The following is a 26677-nucleotide window of genomic DNA, read 5'->3' on the forward strand; positions in this document are numbered from 1 at the left end:
AGGTTTCATCATTATTCACATTCCTGGTGAAAACACTGGCAAAAAGAGCTTGTTGCAACATGGCCCTGGCTGATCTCTTATACTATGCTGCCACCTGCTGGCCATTTTTTTGCAATAACTACTATTGCTTTAAGCGACTTCTTCATCTCAGAAGTGGCATCAAAGCCTTTTGTATGCTCTTGTATAAAAAAACTAAAAAAAAAGTATAAATATGTTTTGGGGAGTGAAGGACAAAGTATTAAAAAGCGTATTTACATGTTTTTTGGTTTTGAATGGGTTTTATTTGAGTTTATTGAGTTTTAATTAAATTAAATGAGTTTATTGTTTTTTTGAAATCATGGACATCGTGTTCTCTGGGCCAAAGAGGAAAACCATATCGATCCAATGCCAACTTCATTTGGAATCAAGTCCACTACAAGGTCGTCTGTGATCCTGGAAAATGGTGGGTGGATCTTCCACTGTAGACTTCCACTGCATATGTACACCTTCCACCAAGTTTGGTGTCTGTGTACCTCCCCTCTTGCCATCTTCATTCCCTCAGTCAGCTTTGTCATGAAGACTGGTCTCTGTTAAGAAGTCTGTTTGACCTCCATGGGGAACTTAAGTCAGCATTCAAGGTCAACTGTGGTTTTACACTCATCTCCAGGTTGACTTGTGCTAGTGTTGTTGTCCTCACTCTCTTACCCGATGACTTGGATCCGCCGCTGTGTTGGTACTAGCTTGGCCTGGATAGCCTAGCCTGTGCGTCACATGTTGTTTTGGCTACCTTGTGCAGGACTCTGCAATGCCATTCGCCAAAGCTGAGTTGCATCCAGATGGGTTCAGGGACTCACAGAGCTGGCAGGCTTTGACTGAGCTGTTCCGGGGGCTAGGGAAAGTTTCATAAGTGGCACTTATCAGGAGGGTCAGCCTTACATGAGGCCACATACCATGTCATGGTCCTTTCCAGCACAGCAATGCAGGTTGTCTTTCTCTGTGATTTTAGACCACATTTTTGGCAGAGGTGGCAAATCCAGGTCCAGAAAGGTAAAAACGCAACTTTTACTCTCTGGCCCTGGATTTGCCACCTCTGCCAAAAATGTGCCAAATCCGGGTACAGAAAGGTAAAAACGCAACTTTTACTCTCTGGACCTGGATTTGCCACCTCTGCCAAAAATGTGCCAAATCCGGGTCCAGAAAGGTAAAAACTCAACTTTTACTCTCTGGACCTGGATTTTCCACCTCTGCCAAATCCGGGTCCAGAAAGGTAAAAACTCAACTTTTACTCTCTGGACCTGGATTTGCCACCTCTGCCAAAAATGTGCCAAATCCGGGTCCAGAAAGGTAAAAACTCCACTTTTACTCTCTGGTCCTGGATTTGCCACCTCTCCCAAAAATGTGCCAAATCCGGGTCCAGAAAGGTAAAAACTCAACTTTTACTTTCTGGACCTGGATTTGCCACTGCTTATCTTTAGTGCCAATCTGCATCCAATGCCAGGCACACCCTCCTGACTCCAGTCAGTCTGTTGGTGCTTTAGGCAACTGGCGACCTGGTTGCGTTCCGCTTTCATGTTTTGGCTTTGGCCCAACAGGCCTCAGATGAGTGTCACACTGATGCATATCAGTGGGAGTTTCGTGTTTTTTCTTCCCAACAGCGCCGTGTCGGGCCCAGGCCCTGCCGTAATTGTTGGCATTTGCATCCCGCTTTAAGTCCGTCATAGGGTGATGTCACACAGCTTCAGTAGCAGGTGTTGGCACAAGGTGAGCTGGTAACATAAGACCTTGAATTTTCCTGGCAGGAGGCTGTGTTTGATGTTGCTCATATGTTCCAAGAGCTTGGATCAGCCAAGACTGTGATCTTCTCAACATTCATGGGAGAAAATGCTGTCACAGATCTTCAGTGTCATAGTCATCAGTATTATGGTGATATTGCTGAAATGAATCTCAGCCAAAGAAAATCACAACACCAAAAGCAAGTTTTATTTTGAATACAAAACATATAACTAATCCTATGGACATTTTGTACAGTACGTAGTAAACAGGAGCAAAATAATTTTCAAAGACCCCATTGATAATAACAAACTTGCCGTGGTCTGCAATTTTGAATATGATCGTCTGTACCCCGTCTGCATGATGACGCATTGGATGAGGTTTAAAAAAAAAAGATTCAGCTTCTCTTTTTTTTTAACAAACAAAGCAAATCTTAGCTGGTCGTCAGCCATGTTTTTTTTGTTCAGATTTAACTGGAATGCTTTGAGGTTCACAGCAGTCTTGAATGCAGCCAAAGTGGGCCTCTTTCACATTTCCGCCAATTGGTACAGTTTATTTCATTTACAAATAATGACAGTATGATGTCAATATTGTTCAATTAGTTCCTCAAAGGAGCTGTATGGATAACTGCAACAATCAAAATGTGCTATTTTGGTACCGTTTCAGTGTTCAGTGAAAATGTAATCTCCCCCCAAATATGTACTCAACAGTCCTGATCTGTATGTCATTGTAAAAAAAAAAACTGGAAGATTTCTTACCTTGTTAAATTGTTTGAATTGACCGTTTCCCTCCCAGACAGTCTATTTCGGCTACTACGTAACTCCGGAAGCAGCCACCCAATTCTCTCCTTTCGGATGGCCTTGTTTAGTCAGGGAATCGTTTTTTTTTTTATAATAGCTTATACAAGGCTTGAAGTCATTTCATATCACGGAAATATTTGTCCCCAAACTGATGGAGGGATTCTAATAAGTATATAATTCTGATTCAGCTATCGATATGATGAGTGTGTTTGTTTGCTTTATCGCTAACATTTACAACTTTGGACAGATGGTACAACATATCTAAAGTATCCTTAGGGAAAATAAGTTAGGTGACTTGCTTCTTAACTCACTCAAACCCAAAAAACGTATAAATTTGTTTTTTAACTCATTCATTGCCATTGACGGCTATAGACGTCAAAAATTCATTTGAACTATTACTACTATTTCCACTTTTTCCACTTTTGTTAATAAGAATATGAAAACCTAAATATATATATATATATATATATATATATATATATATATATATATATATATATATATATATATATATATATATTGTACATTTAGAACAGATATAAAATTTGTGATTAATCATGAGTTAATTATTGAAGTCATGTGATTAATTACAATGAAAAATTGTATTCACCTGACGCGATTTAAAAGATAAAATAAAAGATTAGTAAAAATTTGGGGCATCAGGCGATTAAAATTTTAATTGTAATTAATTGCATGACTTCACTAGTTGACTCACTCACGATCAATCACAAATTTGATAGCTGTTCTAAATGTACAATAAAAAAAATTGTAGGTTTTCACATTTTTGTTAACAAAAGTGGAAAAAAATGTTTAACTAATAGAAATAGTTTAAATAATTTTTTGACGTCTATAGCCGTCAATAGCAGTGAATGAGTTAATTATTTGTCCTTCACTCCCAAAAACGTATTTATACGTTTTTTTAAAGTTTTTTTTTTTTTTTTATAATGCTAGAGCATACAGAAGGCTTTGATGCAGCTTCTGACCTGAAAGGGTCGCTTAAAACAATGGTAGTTATTACAAAACCCGGCCAGCAGGTGGCAGCAGAGTATAAGAGATCAGCCAGGGCTATTTGCAACTAGCTCTTTTTGACAATGTTTTTAACAGCTTTGTGAATAATGATAAACTTAGCTATATTTTAATGCTATTTGCTGCAAAACGGATGAAAGAAGACACTTTAATCTTTGTTTTCTGTGGGCCTTGCAAAGTCTGTCAAAATCCGGTAAAACAGCCGGGAGCGAAGGGGGTTGCTTCAGTGTAAATGGCTGGGAATGAATGAGTTAAATACTGTGTGTCAAGAGACCAAAAACATGACCATGCTGTTTTTGCAAACCTCACAAGATGTCAGAGTCCATATTGATCCAGAGGAATTAAAAATACGCTTTCGGTCTTTAAGCCCAACTCATACAACAACTTCATAATTTGTTTGTTCTGCTGTATTTGCAGACCTTTCACTGAGCACATCTATCGGCAGAGGACGCGCAAACGGGAATAAGCGCATCCGCTCGGGTTGTGGGAGGATTCCATTCGGACCCGGAAGGGGGCCGCAAGATTATCCATTAGTGAGGCAATTCCAGTGGAAATCGGTTGCCGTCGCGCTCTTCTATAGTTGCAGGAAATCTGGTCATTATTATTATTATTATTATTATTATTATTATTATTATTATTATTATTATTATTATTATTATTATTACTATTAAAAAATAGATCTCATCTAACTGTGTCAAAACGTGTGGGAAATGTGTTTTAGTGCTCTAGAAACAAAACACAAAATTTTGTCGTAGCATTTCACAAAAAAAAAAAGTAAATAATTTACAGAAAATTGAAGCAAAATATCAAAAAGGAGTATTTTTTTTCTTAGAGGGGAAGTCAATTTAAACATTTCTTGACAATAATATGTGACCTCACTAGTCTAAACATGACATTCTGATTAATATTACATTTGTGGAATATGAGTTATGAAGCAAAATCCAGACGTTTTTGTCCATCTCAGGGGGCGGCCATCTTGCCACTTGCTGTCGACTGAAGATGACATCACACTTGCTCAGGGCTCAGATAACCACCAATCACAGCTCACCTTTTTTTTAAGATGAGCTGCGATTGGTTGTTATCTCAAACCTGATTAACTGTGATGCCATTTTCACTCCGACAGCAAGTGGCAAAATGGCCGCCTTTTGATATTGATTAAAATTACTGGATTTTGCTGCTTAACTCATATTGCACTTATTGCAGAATATCGTAGTTTGACTTGTCGGGCTGCACAGAACATATTGTCAAGAATTTTTTGGGGGGGTTGACTTCCCCTTTAAATAATTTTGAGACATTTGGGAGTCAGTCTTGTAAAGTTCATTGGTTTATAGAGATAAACTTTTAACTCTTTGACTGCCAGACGTTTTCAGAAAAGGGATGCCGTGGGTGCCAGCCGATTTTAAGCATTTTGACTGATCTTTCAAGGTCCATAGAAAATTATGTGTTTGGACTATGGAAACACACATACTAACAAATGAAAGATTAGACTCTCACCTTCCATCAGAAAAAAAAGTTTGTTTCTACCTTATTCCGTTTTTCAGTAATCAACAATAGAAAATGGTTAGTTTCACCTCTGTTTTGAAACAAACGTATTTTAACGTCTTTGGCACTCCTCCATAGGATTTTACTAAACGTTATTTAACGTTTTTGGCAGTCAAAGAGTTAAAAATAATAATAAAGGGTTACAAGGTTCATGGCCACATTTTTTCCTTTTGCAAGCCCAATTTCAAATAATCAATCATGAGTTCCTTGTAAATTGTGTTTTTTATTTTGGCCTCATTTCCACTGCGTCGAAGCTCTTCTTTTAATGCTGAACAAGCATGTGCTGTGTCTGCAAGATACTAAGAAGAAGCTCATTGGTTGACCCTTGACCTTAGATAACGAGACACACTTGAACATGTTCTTTCACTCTGGAGGTGGTTGATTGGACACATTTATGTAATAAATGAAGTGAAATAACCGATGTCTCTTTTTAATGTCGTATGAAATCGACTTTACTTTCTCTCGCTTTTTCATTTTGTACAGTAAACACAAAAACAATACAGTTTTTTTTTTTTTTCTGTTATTACTACATTGTGTGCTACAGACGTCCAGTTGACACAAAAACATGCTTATAAGACCCGAGGTCGTGACTCAGGAATCCCTCAGGCGGAATGCTCATGAGACGTATAAAAGGTTGAGTGTTCTATCAATAAATGGTATCGACTGAGCAGGCAGCCTCAGGAAAAACCCATAAAAGGAGGAAAAAAGGGCTTTTTTGGTATTTCTGAGACTTTGATTGGATTTGCACGGCGCCTCGACCACCGTACAACAGAAAACATGACTTTTTTTTCTTTTTTTTTAATTCAGATCAAAGCGCGGGAAAACTGTAGCGGGATTGTCGCCCGGAAATTACGATGCTGAGACTCTTTACTGGTCATGCAGAACTTGCGGGTGGGGCAGGGCGATCCCACTTCAAGAATGACGAGAAAGCGATTGAAGGAGAACATCTGTCTCATCCATAAGTGCTTAAACAAAAGGTCATCGTGTCCACTCGGTCACGACATGCGCACGCCCTGACCTGCCAGTAGTGCAAATCTCATTTCCTTCTGGTGATCAAGATTGAGTGGTCTAATTGAGTCCGGGGTTCATTTTAATGACTTGAACATTTGTTTGTACCCTTCTGACTGTTATCTGTGAACAATGTCATCCCCTTAATGTTGTGGATGCTCTCTGTGGACTTGACTCGTACTATATAAAATGGGACTACGAAAGGCCGACTCGATCTTTATTTGGGGTTAATCAGGGTTAGGACAGACCATGAATGACAAAACATGAATTACAAGATTCTCAACATAGATTATTTTTCATTTCATTAATTTAGTTATTAAAAGTAAGTAATTTCACGTAACATAATGTGATTTGCACTGCGTGGACCAGAACTAGAGCTGTCAAAATTAATCAATTAATCGACAAGTCAAATTAATCGACAACTATTTTAATAATCGAGTAATCGTTTGAAGCCATTTTTTTATTTAAAATTGTCCAAATCCTCTGATTTTATTTAGCACATTGACTGTCATTGTTTGCAGATGAAAGAATATAATCAAAATAAGACATTTGCAAACATCTGTTTTTACTTTGGAAAACAATGACCGAACCGGTAACATCAATCCCCACTTTTTTTATTGATTCACTATACACATACGAAGTAACAAATAACCACCCATCACTAGTTAATAAAGAGCAATCGGAGAAATTTTGTTTTTTGTAATGCACTTTAATGCAAAATTTAAATGAATCTGATTAGTCGATTAATCGAATAATCGATAGATTAATCGATTACAAAAAATATTCGATAGTGACTGCTTTACAACCAACTATTTATCATAGTCAGCCATCTTTGTTGTTTACACACACCTCAAATGTTTTGAGGTCGGAACAGGACAATCCAATTGGGATGAATCCAACTTTTCCCACCTTCCTCGAATGCAGCATTACTAGCCCGTTTTCATTTTTTTTTTTGGTGTTTGCTGTCTCGGTCACTTGTCAGCTATCACGTCTCCAAGTGAAGTCATGTGAGAGAAGGTCAAGTTAAGTTCACCGGGAAAGGTTATAGTGCATTGAAAGGTTCATCTAGAAACGTTGACCTGAATGCTGAATATCTCTAACCTTTTGTGAGGAGTGCATTTATTGGATCACTTGATTTGTGATAAGCACAATGCCCTTTATTATTGTGTGAGTGTGAGCACAAGCAATCAAAGAAGTGATGTAACAATGTCATCTGCTGAAGGGCACACAATGCATACAATGTATATAGTCAGTATTTACATACTAGGCTCTATTCATTTTAAATAACAGTGTTTATTTATTTTTTTAAACCACCAATTTCTGCAAATTTCCTTGTGCAAGTACCATTTTTGAAAAGTAAGAATAGAACAGAAGTGAAATGTCATTTTTGTGTTTCAAGAATCATAATTTTTGAAAAGAACTGAAAAATGGCTAAATAATAAACGTGACTTCAACAGACGTGCAATACACATCTGCTTAACATTGTGCTTTTAGCGCTCCCTATTGGTCATTCTTATAACTGCATCCATTGCTGGAGTCTCAGTAACTCTTTAGACACACTTTCACTGCACGGGTGTCAACCAATTTATCCCAAAAAAATAAAATAAAATCAGCAAACTTTCTTCTGCTTGACACACTCCACATTTGTATCTGGTGTGTGTAGACTTTTTAGATCAGAATATAGCAATCCCAAATTCCAATGCAAATGATTATGGAAAAAACAAGTTTTCTTCTGGCTTTCAGTTTACATCTTTTATGAAGTATTATCGTAAAACAAAGATTTATTTGATTAATGACGAGCGCAGACTTATGATCAGATGCTTATCTGCACCGTTCCCAAGTTGTTGCTCATGACTTCTCATGACATCACCAGCACTGTAACACAAGAACATCTTTGAAGTCAATATGGGTTAAAAAAAAATAATAATAAAAAAATTTAAAAAAAACATTATTTTTATTATATTTGTTCATTTTCACTTCCTGGATATACAGTGAAGCAAAAATGCACTAGTTGGCAACTTTGTGCTACTAGTGCCACTAAAATAGTTGACTTGTTAGCATCTAGCTTGCTAGTATGTCTACTTGTGTACAATTTTGCCACATTTGGTGTCACACAGTAAATTCTGTAAATTTGACTCTAAACCGAGTCTATTTGGTCCCACTCTATACAAAGTAAAATTTACCCTTAGAAGAGAGTAAAAGTACACTCTAAAACCAGCTGGGTCAAACGTAACCCAATTATGGATCAAAAATGGACCAACCCACTTTATGGGTCAATTTGACCCAACTTTATGTGGGGGAAGTTCATACAAAATGAGCCAATTATTATTATTTTTGACCCAATTAAAGAATCTGACCAATATTTATGAGTTGTTTTACACTGAAAGATTTCTTGACTCAAAGTTGGGTCAAATTGACCCAAGTAGAGGATCGGTCCATTTTTTACCCATTTTTTGAGTGTATTTTTTAGTGTACGAGAATTTGCCTATGCTGTGAAAAAAAAACTATTAACAATTTTTTACTCAGTAATTCTAAGTAAATTTTGCCAGGAGAGATTTTGACAAAATTTTACTTTTTATTTTTTTTGTTACACAGGGGTAGAGGAACAAATTCACGACCTTCAGCTTCCACCTGAGCTCCTACTTTGCTTACATGCAAAAGGAGACCAAAATTGATGTGGGTTTGTTCCTCAACCCTTGAGTGACTTTTTTTGTTTTTACATTCTTCGAAGTGTAAATTTTACACTGTTTCGAGTGGGACTAAATAGTATGTAAGTTTCATTTGTATACCACAGACTCTATGTAAAGTAAAATTTACTGCGTAATATTTGTGGTACACAAATTAACAGCCAGTAACAATTCAATTGTATTAAACTTTTAAGTTCATTAAGTTGAATATATTTGAATTTAGTCTTTAAGAAGTGTTTGTAGAAATGTCTTTATTTGTTAAGTCACCAATATCTGCCTTATTCTACTAGTGAATAAATCCTTTCAATAGAAAAGAGCCCTCCGTCCATTTCTCTCCATCACACATTCAGAAAAAAACTTTATTCCCGTGACTTTTGGGGAATTGCAAGACTGACGCACCGGTGGGAGTTTGCTCCGCGGGTTTTACAGCGCTCGACGGAGCACCCTGTCACCGAGCCGTGACGTCCGCGGGGGGCGGGGTCCACCGCGGGCTTAAATACAGCTCCAACCCTCATCCTGCCAGACAGCAACACACAGCAGTCTCGGTCAACGAACCCAAAAAAAAAGAAACTCTTGCTATCCAAAAGACGCTATGATTAAGAAAATGTCCCCCTCGGAGAGCGACTTTGACATCCCGGCCAAGAACTGCTACCGGATGGTGATTCTGGGCTCCACCAAAGTCGGGAAAACCGCCATCGTGTCCCGCTTCCTCAACGGGAGGTTCGACGAGCAGTACACGCCGACGATAGAGGACTTTCACAGAAAACTGTACAGCATCAAGGGGGACGTTTACCAGCTTGACATCCTGGATACATCTGGCAACCATCCGTTCCCTGCCATGCGGAGGCTCTCCATCCTCACAGGTACTTGCGCGCCATTTTACGCACACACTGTTTTTTTATTTACTTATGTTAAAAGGTAAAAAAAATAATAATAATAATTTGCAGAACAGCTAAACTTAGTCCTCTCCCCCCCCTCACAGGTGATGTATTCATCCTGGTCTTCAGCCTGGACAACAGAGACTCCTTCCACGAGGTGCAACGCCTCAAGCGTCAAATCTACGAGACCAAATCGTGCCTGAAAAACAAAATGAAAGAAAACCTCGACGTGCCCCTCGTCATATGCGGCAACAAGGGCGACCGCGAGTTCTACCGCGAGGTGCAGCGCGCCGAGATCGAGCAACTGGTGGATGCCGGCGACGACAACAAGTGCGCCTACTTCGAGATCTCCGCCAAGCGCAACGAGAACGTGGACCGGATGTTCCAGACGCTCTTCACGCTGGCCAAGCTGCCGCACGAGATGAGCCCCGACCTGCACAGGAAGGTGTCGGTGCAATACTGCGACATGCTGCACAGGAAGTCGGTGAAGAACAAGAAGATGAAGGACGAGGCGTACGGCATGGTCACGCCGTACGCGCGGAGACCCAGCGTGCACAGCGACCTCATGTACATCAAAGAGAAGGCGGTCGGCGGCGGACAAGCCAAAGATAAAGAAAGATGCGTTATCAGTTAGGAGGACTCGATGTTAAGAAGACATTCGAAAAAAGAGGGGAAAAAAAGAGGAAAAGCAGCCGTAATGGGCTTTTTCGCTCCAGCTTGCGCGCGCGCGGGCACGCGGAGGCGCCGACGCAAACTGTCACCATGGGTACGGAGCGGGTTCCGAATAACTGCTACAAAAAAAAAAAAACATTACCCACGACAGATTCAAAGAATGTTCACTTGTTTTATCCAACCGTGTGACTTTTCATCACCGTACTTGTGCGCGTCATGAGGGGCGGGAAAAAAATGTGTTCGTTGACGTCATCAGAGACTCTTGAGATGGAGCCGCAGCAGCGGACAGTAATGTTGTTTACATCGTTGTTTTTATAACCACACTGGAATGTTGCTTTGCAATCAGCACTATTTCTACGTACTGTATATTTATTGTGACTGTCACTTTTTTTGCAAAGAAAACCTGAGAATATAATAATAATAAAAAAACACTACCTAAAAATATCATCTGCAATCTTCTGTTTATTTACTTTGTTGATGGGGTCCTCATAAGCACATACAACTTGCACAACCCAATTTTATTCATTGATATTTAAATAAAAGCCCTCATTGATGTTTACGCAACAAATCCAACCATCAAGTAAAGTCCATCCCAGCACAAGTAGCCTACAGATATTTTTGTAGAAAAAAAAAATCTGGATATGATTAATAAACAGTAAATAAAAAGTAAAGTTAGACAAATAAATATTTAAAGAAGGCCTATAGAACAGATACCTACCTGAAAAATCTACAGTAAACTCCACACTGGAAGGGGTTCGAACCCCTCTTAGCTGTAGGCCAGTGGGGCTTACTAGTGATTCAATTTGGTGAAATGGATTCTATATTTCATTTGCAGCGAATTTCTAGTGCCCTGTTTTTAATTTTGAAAATCCGGTCTCCTATAATAGTGGCTAACTAATCTTAAATGCTATAATAATAATATTGTATGCTAGTCTTATGCTATGCTAGTTAGCTACTATTATTACATACTATTGCAAAAATAAATCTAGTGTTGTTGCTCACATTGGTTGAGCAACAACCCTTGATTTCGTTTGTTCTTTCTAAATCTTTTGTTTTCATTCTACAGGTCAATTTGATAGCTGTGCGGTTTGTCTATTATCTTTTTTTTTTCTTTTTCTTTTTTGCTGAGAGAGCTCAGTATTGTTCATTCGGTAATCTTACCGATTCAACATGTCATCATCATTGCTCTCTCCCGTTTTAATGTGCGTGTGCGTGTGTGCATGTGTGCGTGCGTGTGAATTTGTACTCAAAAAATAAAAATCCCATTCCCTTCACCTGAACCGATTACTTTAGAATCCCGATAGAGTCGTGAAGTTGTCTATTATCTTTTTGAGTCTGTTCAGAATTTGTTCTCATCCACCCTGCAGCAATTCTAGCGCCTCGGCGTCCATTGTGACGCACGCGCAAGCTTCTCCTTGCTATCAACAATGAGCATCGCAGGCTATGCGTGTGCGTGCACGTGTTGGACCCACAGCGGTGTGTGCTCCAACCCTGCCTTGCTGCTAATTAGTAACACTATGTGCCTGACTCCTTGTTACATTTATAATTAGATAAACTGGAATACCAGCTCCCACCGTGGCTCTAATTTGCATATATGAATAAAACATGTTATGACCCACTGAACGCGGGATACAACATTGGAGGTCTAAAAAAACAAAACAAAACAAAACATGAAATCCTTGGTAATCCTCGAAAGAATGAATGCATTTTTACACCAATAATCTGGGCATTCAACAGAACTCCATGCAGCTCTGCTTACCCTTTGGCTTTGGCATGTTAGCAGGGACGATGCACCTGCGGGGCACGTGGGGGTTTCTGCATGACAATGCATATGCATAATCTCACAATGTACTCTGGCCTCCTGACTACGTCAGTCACTTGAAAGTGGCACTGGATCTTAGCCCAGCCAGCTTGTCACGACTAGTTCTTTTGGCATTACATACCATTTCCACAAAAAGTAATGACATCATTTTAAAGACCTGTATGTTCCAATATAGCATTTTTACTTGAAATTGCATGAAATTAATGGCAATTTTATTCTATTTTTCTATTTTATTTATATATTTTATACATATACTCTCAGAAATTGCATATTAATGGGTATCTGCCTTAACCCTAACCCACAAGTCGCAAGTATCGATATCTTGAAATAAGTTTAGTTCTTTGCTAACAATTTTTTTTTTTTTTTTTCTGGAGAGCTCAGTATTGTTCATTTGACATGTCATCATCATTGCTGTCCTTTTTTCTTTTCTTTTTATGTGTGTGTGTGTGCTAACAAATATAATTTAATGTTCCTTACTTTCCAATTGCTGTTTTTTTCCTCAATTTTATTTATTTATTTATTTACATTTTCTGCTCATGCATTGTGGTATGCAATACATGTCATTCCAGAAAAATGTGGAATGAAAACCAAAGGACTTGATAGTTCAGTAAAAAAAAAAAAAAGCGATAGTTGAGTTTGGGCACGTGCAATTGCAGTATGTCACACGATTGGTCCAACACAAGGATGTTGTGCTGTCATGGCAACTGCCGGTCAGGCATCATCTCGTTGATTTTTGCATCTTCATGTGAACATTGGCTACACATGAAGCTTTTCAAAAAAACACAAACATGATGTGGTAGTCAGTTAGTTGCCAGATCCTAAAAATGTAAAAAAAAAAATATATATATATATATATATCAATAAAGCGATGCTCTTAATTCATGCTAATTTTGTCTGAAAACATTTTTTAAAAAAAAAGATGAAATTGACATCATTCTTGGTTTTCACGCAGATAAAAACAGGAGAATGTGTGTGTTGAGTTTTCTGGACACATGCGAGTGCTGTGAGTCACAGTAATGGTAGAACTCAAGGATGCTGTGTTTGTGCTTGCATAGCAACTGCCAACTGCTGGCCTGACATCACTTTATAGCAATGTTTGTTTTTGCAGCCTCATGTGAACATTGTTGGCTGTATGGTTAGCTTATTAAAAAAGATGAAAAGAAATGTGTTGCCATGTGAACTTACACTTTGTCTAGAACTTCTGGCATATATCGGTTGCTCGAAGAAGTAATAGCCAGTCCCATGCCTCTCTCTTATAAAGTATCTCACAAAACTGAGTAGACCTGTCAAATTTCTGTAAAAATAAAAATTCATGGCTTTTCAACAATATAAAATAGTCCAACATGCAGCTTTTTTTTAACTGTGTACATTTACGGTCCATTAACTCAACACAGCTCAACCACTGGCAACAAAAATGAGTACACCCCTAAGTGAAAATGTTTACCCTCCACGATGTCATGTGACTCATTAGTGTTACAAGGTCTCAGGTGTGAATGGGGAGCATTTAGTATTACATTTGGTGTTTTCACGTTCTAACTTAAAACATTTAAACATGATTTAAGGCAATTACTATAAGTAGCATGTTAGCATTAAGCTAGCAGACAACGTTTGATTCTTTTTGTTTTAAGGCAGTTTTACATTTAATCTTTAATGCAGAGCAGCTTTATTTATGTATGAAATACGTCATGTTAGACCAACTGTCTACCCTGTACCCGTCTTAGACCTGGTCTGAGCAGGCATAAGGTTTAGACTTTCTGCCATCTGGTGCATCTCCAAGACACTCTTTCTTGCTTGGCAGAAACCAGAAATCTGCCGACATTTGTGCCACGTCGCAATTAGCTCATTCACTGCCATTGACGGCTATAGACGTCAAAAATTAATTTTAACTATTTCTATTTAAAAAAAACGACTTTTTTTTGTTAACAAGAGTATGAAAACCTAGAAATTATTATTTTTTTACATTTAGAACAGATATAAAATTTGTGATTAATCGTGAGTTAACTAACGAAGTCATGCCACTAATTACGATTACAAATTTTAATCGCCTGATGCCCCTAATTTTTAATAATCTTTTCTTTTCTATTGTATTTTTTTTTATTTTTAATAATCCTTTTTTATTTTTTAAAGAAAAGATTATTACAAATTAGGGGCGTCAGGCGATTACAATTTTTAATCGTAATTAATCGCATAACTTCACTAGTTAACTCACGATTAATCACACATTTTATTTCTGTTCTAATACAATTAAAAATAATTCTAGGTTTTAATACTCTTGTTAACAAAAGTGTGAAAAAAATGTTAAACTAATAGAAATAGTTCAAATGAATTTTTGACGTCTATAGCCGGCAGTGAATGAGTTAATTCTTTGTCCTTCACTCCCAAAAACGTATTTATACGTTTTTTATTTTTTTTATAATGCTAGAGCATACAGAAGTGCACTGTCTACGGAAATAGAGCTTTATAACTTTCATTTAATGGGTCATCTTTTATAAGCTATATAAGAGAAAAGCTGCGTTATAAAAAACTGTTATGAGATGAGGGCATTGCACAAACAGGTCTAAGCCAAATGAACAATTAAATGTGTGCTTGTGATAATTAAAGTTTCAGCTGCAGATGGAGGTGGTATTTATTTTTCATGTTTTTGCACAAACCTAGAGCAGGTGGGCCAAAGTGTCTCCTCAAACAAAAATGATCTACCCTTATTGGCGAGATGAGTCTCCGGGTCCGTGTCTGTCTTCTTCTGTAATGTTGTTATGTTGCAGCCAAGCATGACAGTCGAGTCAGACCTTGCCCAGACTGTTGTGATATAACTGATGCGCAGGTGTGATTACACGGTGACATAATAACTGCAGCTTCCACTTGAAAGGCTTGGCAGCTTCTATGAAAGCCAGACCTAGTAGACTCACAATATCACTTTTGAGTAAAATATTGATTATGAATATTTAATGAATTGGCCTTTATGCATTTGTTCATGTTCTATTCATGTTTGATTTGTCCAGTGTTCCCGGTGCATTTAGTGTGTCTGGTAATGAATAGGACAGTTGGAAGTGATGTGTGATGCATACACACACTTCAAAGTAACTGAGTAACGACTTGGTTTCCTCTAACATCCTCCTCTGGCCTCTGCATCTCATCACCGAGTTGACTGGTTAAGATTTAACCGAGCCACAGGAAGTCATTTGCAGTGACTGTCGTACAGATTTTGTGTGTGTGTGTGTGTGTGTGTGTGTGTGTTTGATCTAAATGTTGCAATCACGTGTTAAACTAGGAAATGGTTAGTGGGCAGGGGGTTATGCTTCACAGCACCCTGGCCACGGGTGCACGTTGCCTTTTGGTTACATGTCTTTATAAACGACTGTATAAAGTCGCAACAAAACTCACAAATTTTATGAAGTGGCAAATTTGCCACTTCATGAAGTGGCAAATTTGCGACTATATAAAGTAGCAAATTTGGCACTTCATAAAGTGGCAAATTTGAGAAAAAATACTCATAAATTTGCAACTTTATGAAGTGGCAAATTTTCCACTTTATAAAGTGGCAAATTTGCGACTTTATAAAGTAGCAAATTTGCGAAAAAATACTCATAAATTTGCGACTTTATAAAGTGGCAAATTTGCAACTTTATGAAGTTGCAAATTTGCCACTTTATGGAGTGGCAAATTTGCGAAAAAAAATACTCATAAATTTGCGACTTTAGAAAGTGGCAAATTTGCCACTTCATAAAGTGGCAAATTTGCGAGAAAAATACTCGTAATTTTGCCACTTTATAAAGTCGCAAATTTGTGACTTTATGAAGTGGCAAATTTGCGAGAAAAATACTCGTAAATTTGCCACTTTATAAAGTCGCAAATTTGCAACTTCTTAAAGTTGCTAATAACGATAAATAACGAGACGCTGGATCGGGACCTGCGTAATATCGGGACAAAACAATGAGGTTGGTGAAAACATCTAGTCACCCCAGTTCTATATATATATATATATATATATATAAATTAGACCAAGTTAAATCTTTTCAAAACTTTTTTCTACACAACTTTTAGAGAGGAATTTAAAATAAACAACTAACATAATGTGGTTGCATAAGTGTGTGCACCCTCTTAAAACTGAGGATGTGGCTGTATTTGGGATGAACACAATCACATAACCAAAAATAAACACATATATAACTTTCAAAATGCTGTATGATTATTCCATGGCATAAATTCTACGTATTCCAGTATTCGTTTGCTTGCTTGTTCATCTTGGAGCAGACTTGTGACAAGATATGTCCTCTAAATTTGGCATCCTGATGTCAGCAATATGTATACCTTTGCATTTTAGTGAAAGAGTGCATTCAACAGCACAAAGCAGATCTAATGAAGTTTGTTTCAAACGCGCAAGGAAATGAGCTCGCAGGCATACAAGCAGTCAGAACTTATGTATCAGAATTACGGATTTGATTACGATTCAGTTGGGGATCAGTTAGTCTTTCGATAAGTGCTCTTTGAGCTGCTCCGTGCGTAAACTGCCCCGATGAGATGACTTCTGTTGTCATGCTGAAAGTTATAACATTGAAACTAATGCTGATGTAAGTGATATGGTTGCCGTAACGGGCCGCTTGTTGGTCGGTGCATGTGTATCAAAAACAAGACAAAAATAAATAAATAAATAAACCGTTTTGTCACACATCTCAACCACTCGCGCATGCCCTCCAAGTGTCAGCCCTGTTTGACCGAAAGCAGAGCAGCGGCGATGATAAACAACAACAATGAGGTTTGTGTACGCCCGCGAACACGAACCGCTCCTCGCAAGGCCTCGTATCAAAGCGGAGACAAGACAGACGCGGGCGTGAAGATGAAATTATCGGGCGACATAAGGCGCTTTTATCCGAGAGGCCCCCGCTGTGAGCGCAGGAGGGTTGCTGACGCACAACATCACAAAAAGCTAAACAATCTGGCATGCTTCAAACATGTCAAGGTCTCTTTGTGGGTTCGATGCAATCGCGACTGGGTGGTGTCGCTGTCGCTCGACAGCAATGCTCGTGATATGCACACCGCATGATCTTCAAGTGTTAACAGAGGTCAGTCTCTGTGGGGCCCTTTATTTCTTCAATTATATTGAGTACTGATCATTTGTAAAAACTAGCCTAAATTCATCTGGCAGTGTTGTTTATATCAATAGTGCCGGGCCAAAACCTCGTAACTCCCAAATTGTCATTTTCATTCAAATAAATAAATTAATAAATAAATTAATTAATTAATAATAATGATAATAATAATAATAATAATAATAATAATAATAATAATAATAATAGATTAATTCCCTTTCCTTTCCTTTCTTTTCTTTGGTCCTTCCTCGGGTCTCCTGACGGCCTCATGACTCTGGCTGGAAGTGTTCGGTTTAGGTGAACGGTATGTGATTTTTTTAATAGGTTTTAGGTGAACTAATGAATACACACACACTCGCACGCACACACGCACATACACATACTCACCCACATACAAAAAAAAAAAGACAGCAATGATGATGACATGTCAAATCGGTAAAATTACCGAATGAACAATACTGAGCGCTCCAGAAAATAAAAAAATAAAAAAATAAAATAAAAATAATAGATTAAAATAAATAACATTAAAATAAATAAATAATATTAAAATAAACAAATTAATAAATAAAACCTACACGTGTGGACTGCCCACTAGTACAGACCTTTGAATTTTTTTTTACCAAATTGTGATTTATGGAGGTTTTGGCCCAACGCCAGAGATATGTACATATTTACATACACATATATAGCGTGTTAGAAAACTGAACTATATTGCCTAGAAGGCAAAGCGTGGAGAGCCTCTGAATACCTCTGCCACATTCACTGCTCAAGTACTGTGAATGTGGCAATCAATCAGTGCCAACAGCCTCTAATAATGTCACAATCACCTGTTTTCTGTCTTTGCCGCAATCTCCTTTCGAGTTAATTTTGTTAACGAAAACTAACAAACCATAACCGGGACTAAATCGGTATGCGTTTTCATCGACTAGTTAAGACAAGACGAAACTGTACTGCGCTTAATAAAAGCTGGACTAAAATTTATGGACATTTTAGTTCATGAACTAAAACACTTTTGTAAAATCCTGTCTCTGCTAATCAGTCACTGTCATGTGACACACACCCTTTCAAATCTGAAGCTAGCGTGTGCAACATGCACAAACACATGGGACAGACAGGAGATGGATTCACGGTGAAAGGTTAAAAAAGAAAAGAAAAAGTAAATTATAGTTATAACGTAACATTAATCCAATGAATATAACGTTCCAACAATAATGTCAATCCGACCGCTAACTAATGCTGGCTAACTTACTAGCTTGTAGCATGGAGCCATAGTAGCCACTTGTTGATCTACTGTCATTTTGTGTCAAGTTGTTTTCATCAAAAAGATGAGAGATAATTTCATGTGAAATTGTTTTGGCTCCGAAATGTTCAACATTATCTGCCAACAAAAAATAAATAAACATAGGTAAAATGTTTGTCCTGACTAAAACATTGACTATTTTTGTTGACTAAAACCAGACGATTAAAATTACATTTTCTTGGACTAAAATGCTAGGTTTATAATCGACCAAATGTTGACTAAATAAAAACGGGATGACTATGTTAAAAATTAACACACGCGATTGCAACTGAACAAAAACTGAGATTTAAAAATGTCAGATAAAATTTTTTGACAATCATGCCATGTTTTTGTGGTTCATTTCATGTGTCAAAACCCAATACAGGGTGGCGGATTCTCTGTTGCAGTGCAACGGCTACATCGCTCAGTGTTTGACAGGCTTTATATTCATAATAAGGCTCAAAATATTCCATAGATTTCTGTATGTTCACTGTGATTGACTGGCGACCAGTCCATAGTGTACTATTGCTTAAAGTCAGCTGGGATAGGCTCATACAGTAGAAACAAGATCTTAGTATGATTGAGCAGAGTTCTAGAACACTGTAACCAACAATTGGTAACTTAGAGTTGTTGTATAAATTAGTAAGTCAGTCAGTTATTTACTAACTCTAAGTAAGCTAGCTATTTGTTTGTTTTTTGGGCTGCATGAGCCAAAAACTGCACACATCTGTTCCAGATATTTTTGCTTAAGTGGGAATAGCGTTTGTTTATTTTATAAAATCACGTTTACATCGACAGAGCAGGGAGACATTTGAATAGAACCTAAAGCACATACTGTATGACATTCATGAAGAAATTTTACGCTGCTCCGGCCACATTAGACGACGTCTTGTTTTTGTTTTTTTCCCCATACTTTTATACTCTTAAAAATCCTAATTGGAATTTGAACTGCCTCCATTGTTTTAATGGCCTTCCCTTCTAAATGCTGACATCATCAAAACAATGAAAAGGTGACACCATTGCACAGGAGGAATATAAACAAAATGATTTGTTCATCTGATGAGATGAGCTAAGTTTTATAGCTGCCCCGTTACCCCGATAACATTTCCCTCGACAGCCCAGTGTTGACATCACAAACTTCTCTGTCTATAAAATCTATGCCGCTACTGACCATCATGTGATCTTTATTTGACACAAGTGGCACCCCCCCCCCCCCCCCCCTGAAAAATAACTAGATACGCAAATACAAAGGCTACATTCAACTAGACGTCATCCAGAAACGTCAGTAATATTCCGTATTGATAAACGTTTATCCGTCTTTCGAGGCCGGGTTACGAAACGACATTGCAGTGGAGAATAAACGTTGCTTTAAATGATTATGATGGTTTCGACCTGGTTGCATCTTTAGGTGTCAAATTTTCTGACCGGGGGTTCAACAAAGTGGCAACTAACATAATGATGAAAAAGGTTTCATAAGAGGAAATAGCTCCACTGACTGAGTCACAGTGCTATATGCTTTCTTTTGGGTCTTAAACACATACACTTTGTGAAAGGTTATTTATAGTTCTCACTGAATGGTTCTGAGCACATTCGTTGCTGTTCAGTGGGTGGGGAAAAAAAATCTATTTTCAATGGATTCCACTGATGGAATCATGTTTCTCATGTTCGGGTCTAACACCCCTGCATGCTCAATTCTGGCCCATGTGCTCGAGCACATGGATGGATATTTAATTGCTTCAATACAAATGATTGGGTTTGAAGTTGTAACACGCTGATGTTTTTAAGTAGTTTTAAAAAAAATAAAATAAAATTCATCTCGAGAGTGGCGTGGTTGGTAAGCATCCAATAGGAGACGGGCTGGCAGTGATTTCAGAATGCTAACAGCTATAGACCAACAAGCAGGAAAAGCCTCCGTGTTATTTCCTGGTTGGTTGCTACGGAAGTACTTCCAAATATGGGCAAACTTGCACTAGGGTGCTGTAACATCAAGAAAACTAAGTGCAGTGTGAAAAGGCCTTATTTTTGAAAATGTCTCTAAACGAGTGCAAGCATTTTTTTATGTTGTTATTCAGTGGCAAACTGGTAAATTTGCACTTTGTTGCATATTGAACATTTGTTTTTCTCCATAGGTTTGGCACATTTCTTGAAACCGAAATTGTATTTTCAAAACTGCAAGCTCATTTGGCCAAACAGGCTTACAATTGTTCATAAGCAAAAGCACATATCTATCCCAAAACTGCTCACACATACTTCACTCCAAGTTCCTTTCCCAACTAAAGAGTCGTTACTGTCACAACTGCAAAGATCCTTCTCAATTGCTTTGGCTCATCTGCATTCACTTAGTGCTTTAGCCAAAAGGATGATTTTGCACCATGGATCATCTGCAAAAGCTCATCTCTCTCCCAAAACAGCTCACCTATGTGTCAAAATCAAATTTCTATGTCATACAAGTTGTCAGTGCCCCCAAAATGCATAGTCCCTTTAGCATTCTGTAAGCACTGCAAGTAAAAATCAGCAACATCTATTCATTTGGAAAATGTGCTAAATGTGGGCACATTGTGCTAACTGTAGGCTAAATGTACACAACCATTTGCAAAGATCCACTGGGGCAATTGAGACATTTGCTAAGACATTGGCAATTCGATGAGAGCAATGAGGAATGCCATTCAGCTGACACCAAATTGTAAGGTGGTTTTGAGATTTGTCCATGATATTTTGAAAATTTCATTTCAGTTTCAAGAAATGGGCCAAACCTATGGAGAAAAACGGTAATACACTAAACCACCATTCCTCATGATTCATTCGGTGGGAGCAAAAGGACAGACAACTGCCAACCTGAGAGTGGGTGAACAACTGAGAGATGTTAGCGTGGGCGAGAGTGCACACGGCTAGTTTCAGTCCACACGGTTATCTTGTTTTTGTTACTATTCAACACTGCGCACCGCTGTATGAATGTGGGGGAGGCAGAGCCTGGGGTTTCAAAAATGAAAATGTATCTATCATGTTGATGCATAAGGCAGCACAGTTGTGGTGGTTAGCATGTCTGCCCCACAGACATAAGCCTTCTGGTTAGAATATCAGCTTGGGCGCTCCGTTATGGAATTTGCATGCGTTTTGTGTTTGATGTTATGCAAAAAAAGGACAAGCTCTTACAGTCACAGTAGAGAGATAGCAGATACAAAGTTTCTTAAGCAACATGATGGATAAAATAGCTAGCTAGCTAGATAGATAGATAGCACTATAAATAGCTAGCTATCTTGATAGGTTAATATAGCGAGCTAGATTAATAGCTGGATGGAAGGAAGAATGGATAGACAGACAGACAGACAGACAGACAGACAGACAGACAGGCAGGCAGGCAGGCAGGCAGGCAGACAGACAGACAGACAGACAGACAGACAGATAGATAGATAGATAGATAGATAGATAGATAGATAGATGGATAGAAGGATGGATGGATGGATGATAGATAGATAGATAGATAGATAGAAGGATGGATGGATGGATGGATGGATGGATAGATAGATAGATAGATAGATAGATAGATAGATAGATAGATAGATAGATAGATAGATAGATAGATAGATAGATAGATAGATAGATAAAATAGCTTGATAGCTAGATAGCACGATAAAATAGATAGATAGATGGATGGATGGATAGATAGATAGATAGATAGATAGATAGATAGATAGATAGATAGATAGATAGATAGATAGATAGATAGATAGATAGATAGATAGATAGATAGATAGATAGATAGATAGATAGATGACACATATTGCTTCCTGATTATCAACCTACACGTAATCCGTAAATGCACAGATGGCGTGTCTTGTGGCAGTAACTATTGATGGCGGCACACAACGCCATTATATTTCTGTAAACAGATTTAAAAGATTTCTCACTCACGCACACACACACAAACACACGCTAACTGCGCGAGCCTTATTTTGTGCGGTTATCTCAATCTGTTGAGGAAAAGACGTCAATGTGTCAATTTTCCTTACACAGAAAGTTGAGTCAGAATTGAGTCCCTCACTCTCTTAATGACACAAACACATTATTGAAGGAACTAGCCCATGGGTTACATAAGGAGTGAGCACAAAGCAATCATGATGTCAAAGGAAAACGAGGCTACTGTAAATAAGGTTGTATGGTAATGTGTGACCATTAAAAACACATCCTTGTCAATTTGGATGCATGCTTTGGGTCATTGTGGTTGGAGGGTGGAATTGACCTCTTTATCTTCAGCTTTCCTGTGAGCCAAAATTGACTGGTTTTCGGAATAAATAATAATTCCCTCCACCTAGACTAAAACCTCCTAATAGCAATTCAGTCCTCCCCCTATAATATATATATATATATATATATATATATATATATATATATATATATATATATATATATATATATATATAATGATTGTTATTATTATTAAAAACGCTTTCAGCTCTTCTTGTTTTATGATCCTTGGAACTCCTTGTGGATATCTTTGTGAAAATGCCACCCACTCAGAAAATCCTAGAAGCTTTTACATTTCCACACCATGGATGATTAAGCTTTATTCAAAGATTAGAGTTAAAAACACTAATCTATATTTCAAACGTGAAGGGGCCTCGTCACTTTCAAGTGAGTCAAGCGTTTGAACCATCCCGCGATATCCAATTCCTGACACTCGTGATGACACATTTACATCAAATTGCTATTTCCATTGTGCTGATGTATGTTGCCTCTATTTTGCCTCCTTGACTTCGTGCATTATTCAGCACATTTCTTGCGGGGTGGAAATTGATCTGATGAAAACAAACAACCTCATTTAGAAGCTTTCTTTTTTCCTCTTTTTGTGTAAACTTTAGAGTGTGTGACTTCTGTAAGTAGAATTTAATCAAATCAAATTTGATTTAATTCATTTTATTACTGTGTATATCATATTGAACTTTTTTTTTTTACAGTGCTCATACACATTATATATACTACTTGGCATCACATGAATCGAACCAATTTATGTGTGTTTTTTTGGGTGGTGTGACTTAAGATAAATTTAATTACTATAATTATTAGATCAAATTAAAATAATTAATATTGCACCGTTTTCAAGCTGTCACAAACCAATCTTTTTGTAATCTATTATCTTATCCATTATTCCATCAATTAGTCATGGAATGAAGCCTTCTCCCATCCCTACATACATTTTAAAATGATTGAATATTTTTTGATGGAATGCAATCATTTCCGGAAAATGTCAAAAACGCCTGAAAATGGAATACAATTTGCACTTAACTCGATCAAAAATGTAATAAACCCCAAGAATGTAATAATTTCACCACTACACTAATTTAACAACAATAAAAAAATCCTGACTGACATTTTAATGAAAATGTTTACTGATAATGTAATAATCATTTACATTATAATATTATACAAATTATATCTCATACATTTGCCTCAACACAGTTCTAATCAAGTGGGCGGAGCTTACATTGATTAACTTTCTGCAGAGTTGATTTAGCATTGAATTAACTCATTCACTGCCATTGACGACTATAGATGTCAAAAAATTTGCCCAAAAAGTTTTTTTCCACTTTTGTTAACAAGAGTATGAAAACCTAGAAAAAAAATGTATTGTACATTTAGAACAGATATAAAATTTGTGAATAACTAGTGAAGTTATGTGATTAATTTCAATTAACTCACGATTAATCACAAATTTTATATCTGTTCTAAATGTACAATTAAAAAAAATTCTAGGTTTTCATACTCTTGTTAACAAAAGTAGAAAAAAATGTGAAACTAATAAAAATAGTTAAAATTAATTTTTGACGTCTATGGCCGTCAATGGCAGTGAATGAGTTAATCAACTCTGTCAAATAACTCACAACACTGACCTTCATTTAAATCAGACAGTGCTAAAATACACTTTAGGGGCTTAAATCAACTCTGAAACATCCCTCCATCCATTTTCTTAACCGCTCATTCCTCACAAGGGTCCCAACACAACACCCAAATTTTAACACTGCAATTTTTGCTGTGAATGTATATAATGGTCTTCAAAACACAAAATGTAGAATTTTGGACTAAAAATTGACATATATCTATCAAGTTTTACATTATCAACTTTGAGGGGGAAAAAGACCCACTTGAAAATGTAATAAATCCCCCCAAAATAAATAAATATATATATATTTTTTTAACCAAACAAAATCCGTGTCATGTCTATCAAAACATGTCATGCTCATTGTAATAATAAACAATAAAATGTATTTTTATTCATTTTACGTGTGCCTTCATAAAAGCTTAGCAAAAAGGGTTACCATCCACATAAGAAGTTAGCATTCTCTCTTGTAGCCACTTAAAGCAATTCATCCATTGTTTCTGTTGTGCATACACAGAGCACGTATACACAAAATATTTACTCATTAAGACCATGTGTACACTATTTTAAGTTGCCTTGATTCTTCATTTCCTTTTTTCATTGTCAATATGACTTCTATGTGGACACAGGCCTAACGGCTCCTTTTATGGGCAATGGTGTGCCGTTTACGTCCTTAACGTTCAAAAACATCTGTTACTTTAAGAACACCAGTCAGAACATTTCTATCGGGCTCAACACTTGGAAAGATAACCAAAGCATTGTTGTGCCTAAACGGTTTCATTTGGATGAACTGCTGGCATGTGAAGGAATAATAGATCGTCTTTGCGGCTATGTGTCAAATCCAATTAGTGTGTTCTTCTCATCAGATGTGCGCGTACGTGCGCAACACGTCAGCGAGCGTAATCTGAAAATGTTCCTGATTAGTTTCACCGCACAGCAATCCCCGCACTTTCATTTAAGATAGAAGGCAGAAAGATGAGGTGGTCTTGGGAAATTAACCAACTTCCCGCAAACGCACACACCTAGTAGGGTGAGCAAGATGCAGACAAACAAACAGCGTGTGCTCTTCTTTCTCCTTTCCTGAATGGATTGTAAATGAATCATGAATAAGCAATACAAACAGTTTGCACTGGCTCACGTGTTCTTTTTCCATTGCATGCAAAATACGAAATTCCAATAACTATTAAATCATCGTCTCAAGTTCTCCCACACATCCCTCGTCTGCCTTTCCAGCAGAAAAGATCAGGCTGTGCCAAGTAGAGAATGGCGATTCCAGGGATCCTCAGCGGAGCCCTTCCCGATCATCAGTTTAGTGTTGGAAATGAAGCGCTCTTTAACCAGATAAATGTGCAAGTTATGGTTTTCGCATTTAACCATTGTGTAATTTGTTTAAATTAGAGGTGTCAGTCGATTAAAATTTGTAATCGCATGACTTCAATAATTAACTCGCGATTAATGGCAAATTAATCGCACATTTCATACCTCAATTTATAACTAAATTCATACTAAAGTGTACAATATTTTTATCTAATTTTTCATACTCTTGTTAACATAAAACTGGGAATTTGGGGAAATGGTTGCATTTTTTAGTCATTTATTAATTTCATAACAATTCATTAAAATTTTTCAAAAATACGTACTGTACTGTAAAAAAAAAAAACGAGTGTGACATTGATTTGGTCATTTTTATTGTTTTTTTCCTCCTTACAAGGCCTTCAAAGCAGTTTGACTAGCAATGACACAGCATCAGGTGTAACTGGAGGCTCAGTATGTTGCTCAAGGATACTTTGACATAATCACATTGGCCTGGGATCGAACCCAAGCTCTTAAGATTGGGAGACGACCACTCTACCACTGAGCCACACCACCCCAACAACAATAACAACTGGATGTATCACTATTGAGATGTTGACAGGGCGCTGGAAAATTGGAACGTTTCCACTGGAAATGAGGGCGTGGTCAATTTTACAGTCAAGGTGGTGTTATTTAGGTTACACCCAAAATCCACCCCAACACTAAAGGAAATTTACTCTGACTCTTGAGCGTAACTTATTATCCTAAGAGTGTTAAAATAACACTCCTTACTGCATATTTGATCGAACGCTGGAAATTTAACACTGGCCGATTTGCTGTGTACTCACTCAAATAATTACTCAAGTAAAAGTAAAAAAGTACAGGCTCTAAAATGTACTTTACGAGTAGAAGTAAAAAGTTTTTTTACCAATATTTTTCCCCTCCTACGTCGATTTGAA

General features: G+C 37.5%; 2 protein-coding genes across 5 annotated transcripts in view; both read left to right on the forward strand.

Moving 5' to 3' along the window:
- pemt (phosphatidylethanolamine N-methyltransferase) overlaps window positions 1-5534 on the forward strand; it is a 40178-nt gene extending 34644 nt beyond the window's left edge. For all 4 annotated transcript variants that reach the window (XM_077551298.1, XM_077551300.1, XM_077551301.1 and 1 more), the window contains exon 7: window positions 3993-5534. In XM_077551298.1, coding sequence (XP_077407424.1) covers window positions 3993-4041 — 49 coding nt within the window. In that variant the 3' untranslated portion in view covers window positions 4042-5534. The remainder of the gene's footprint in view (window positions 1-3992) is intronic.
- A 3592-nt stretch (window positions 5535-9126) lies between these two features.
- rasd1 (RAS, dexamethasone-induced 1) lies at window positions 9127-10806 on the forward strand. The gene is made up of 2 exons (XM_077551297.1): window positions 9127-9675; window positions 9795-10806. Exons 1-2 carry the CDS (start codon window positions 9405-9407, stop codon window positions 10322-10324), a joined length of 801 nt encoding a protein of 266 aa, XP_077407423.1. The 5' UTR covers window positions 9127-9404; the 3' UTR covers window positions 10325-10806.
- The last annotated feature ends 15871 nt before the right edge of the window (window positions 10807-26677 follow it).

This window comes from Vanacampus margaritifer, chromosome 18, assembly GCF_051991255.1.
Source record: "Vanacampus margaritifer isolate UIUO_Vmar chromosome 18, RoL_Vmar_1.0, whole genome shotgun sequence".
NCBI lineage: Eukaryota > Metazoa > Chordata > Actinopteri > Syngnathiformes > Syngnathidae > Vanacampus > Vanacampus margaritifer.

Bases quoted from the DNA above. Each gene is read 5' to 3' on its own strand.
- rasd1 (XM_077551297.1), top strand. From the start codon at position 9,405: ATGATTAAGAAAATGTCCCCCTCGGAGAGCGACTTTGACATCCCGGCC. The intron at 9,676-9,794 runs GTACTTGCGCGC...CCCCCCTCACAG, and splicing joins GAGGCTCTCCATCCTCACAG to GTGATGTATTCATCCTGGTC.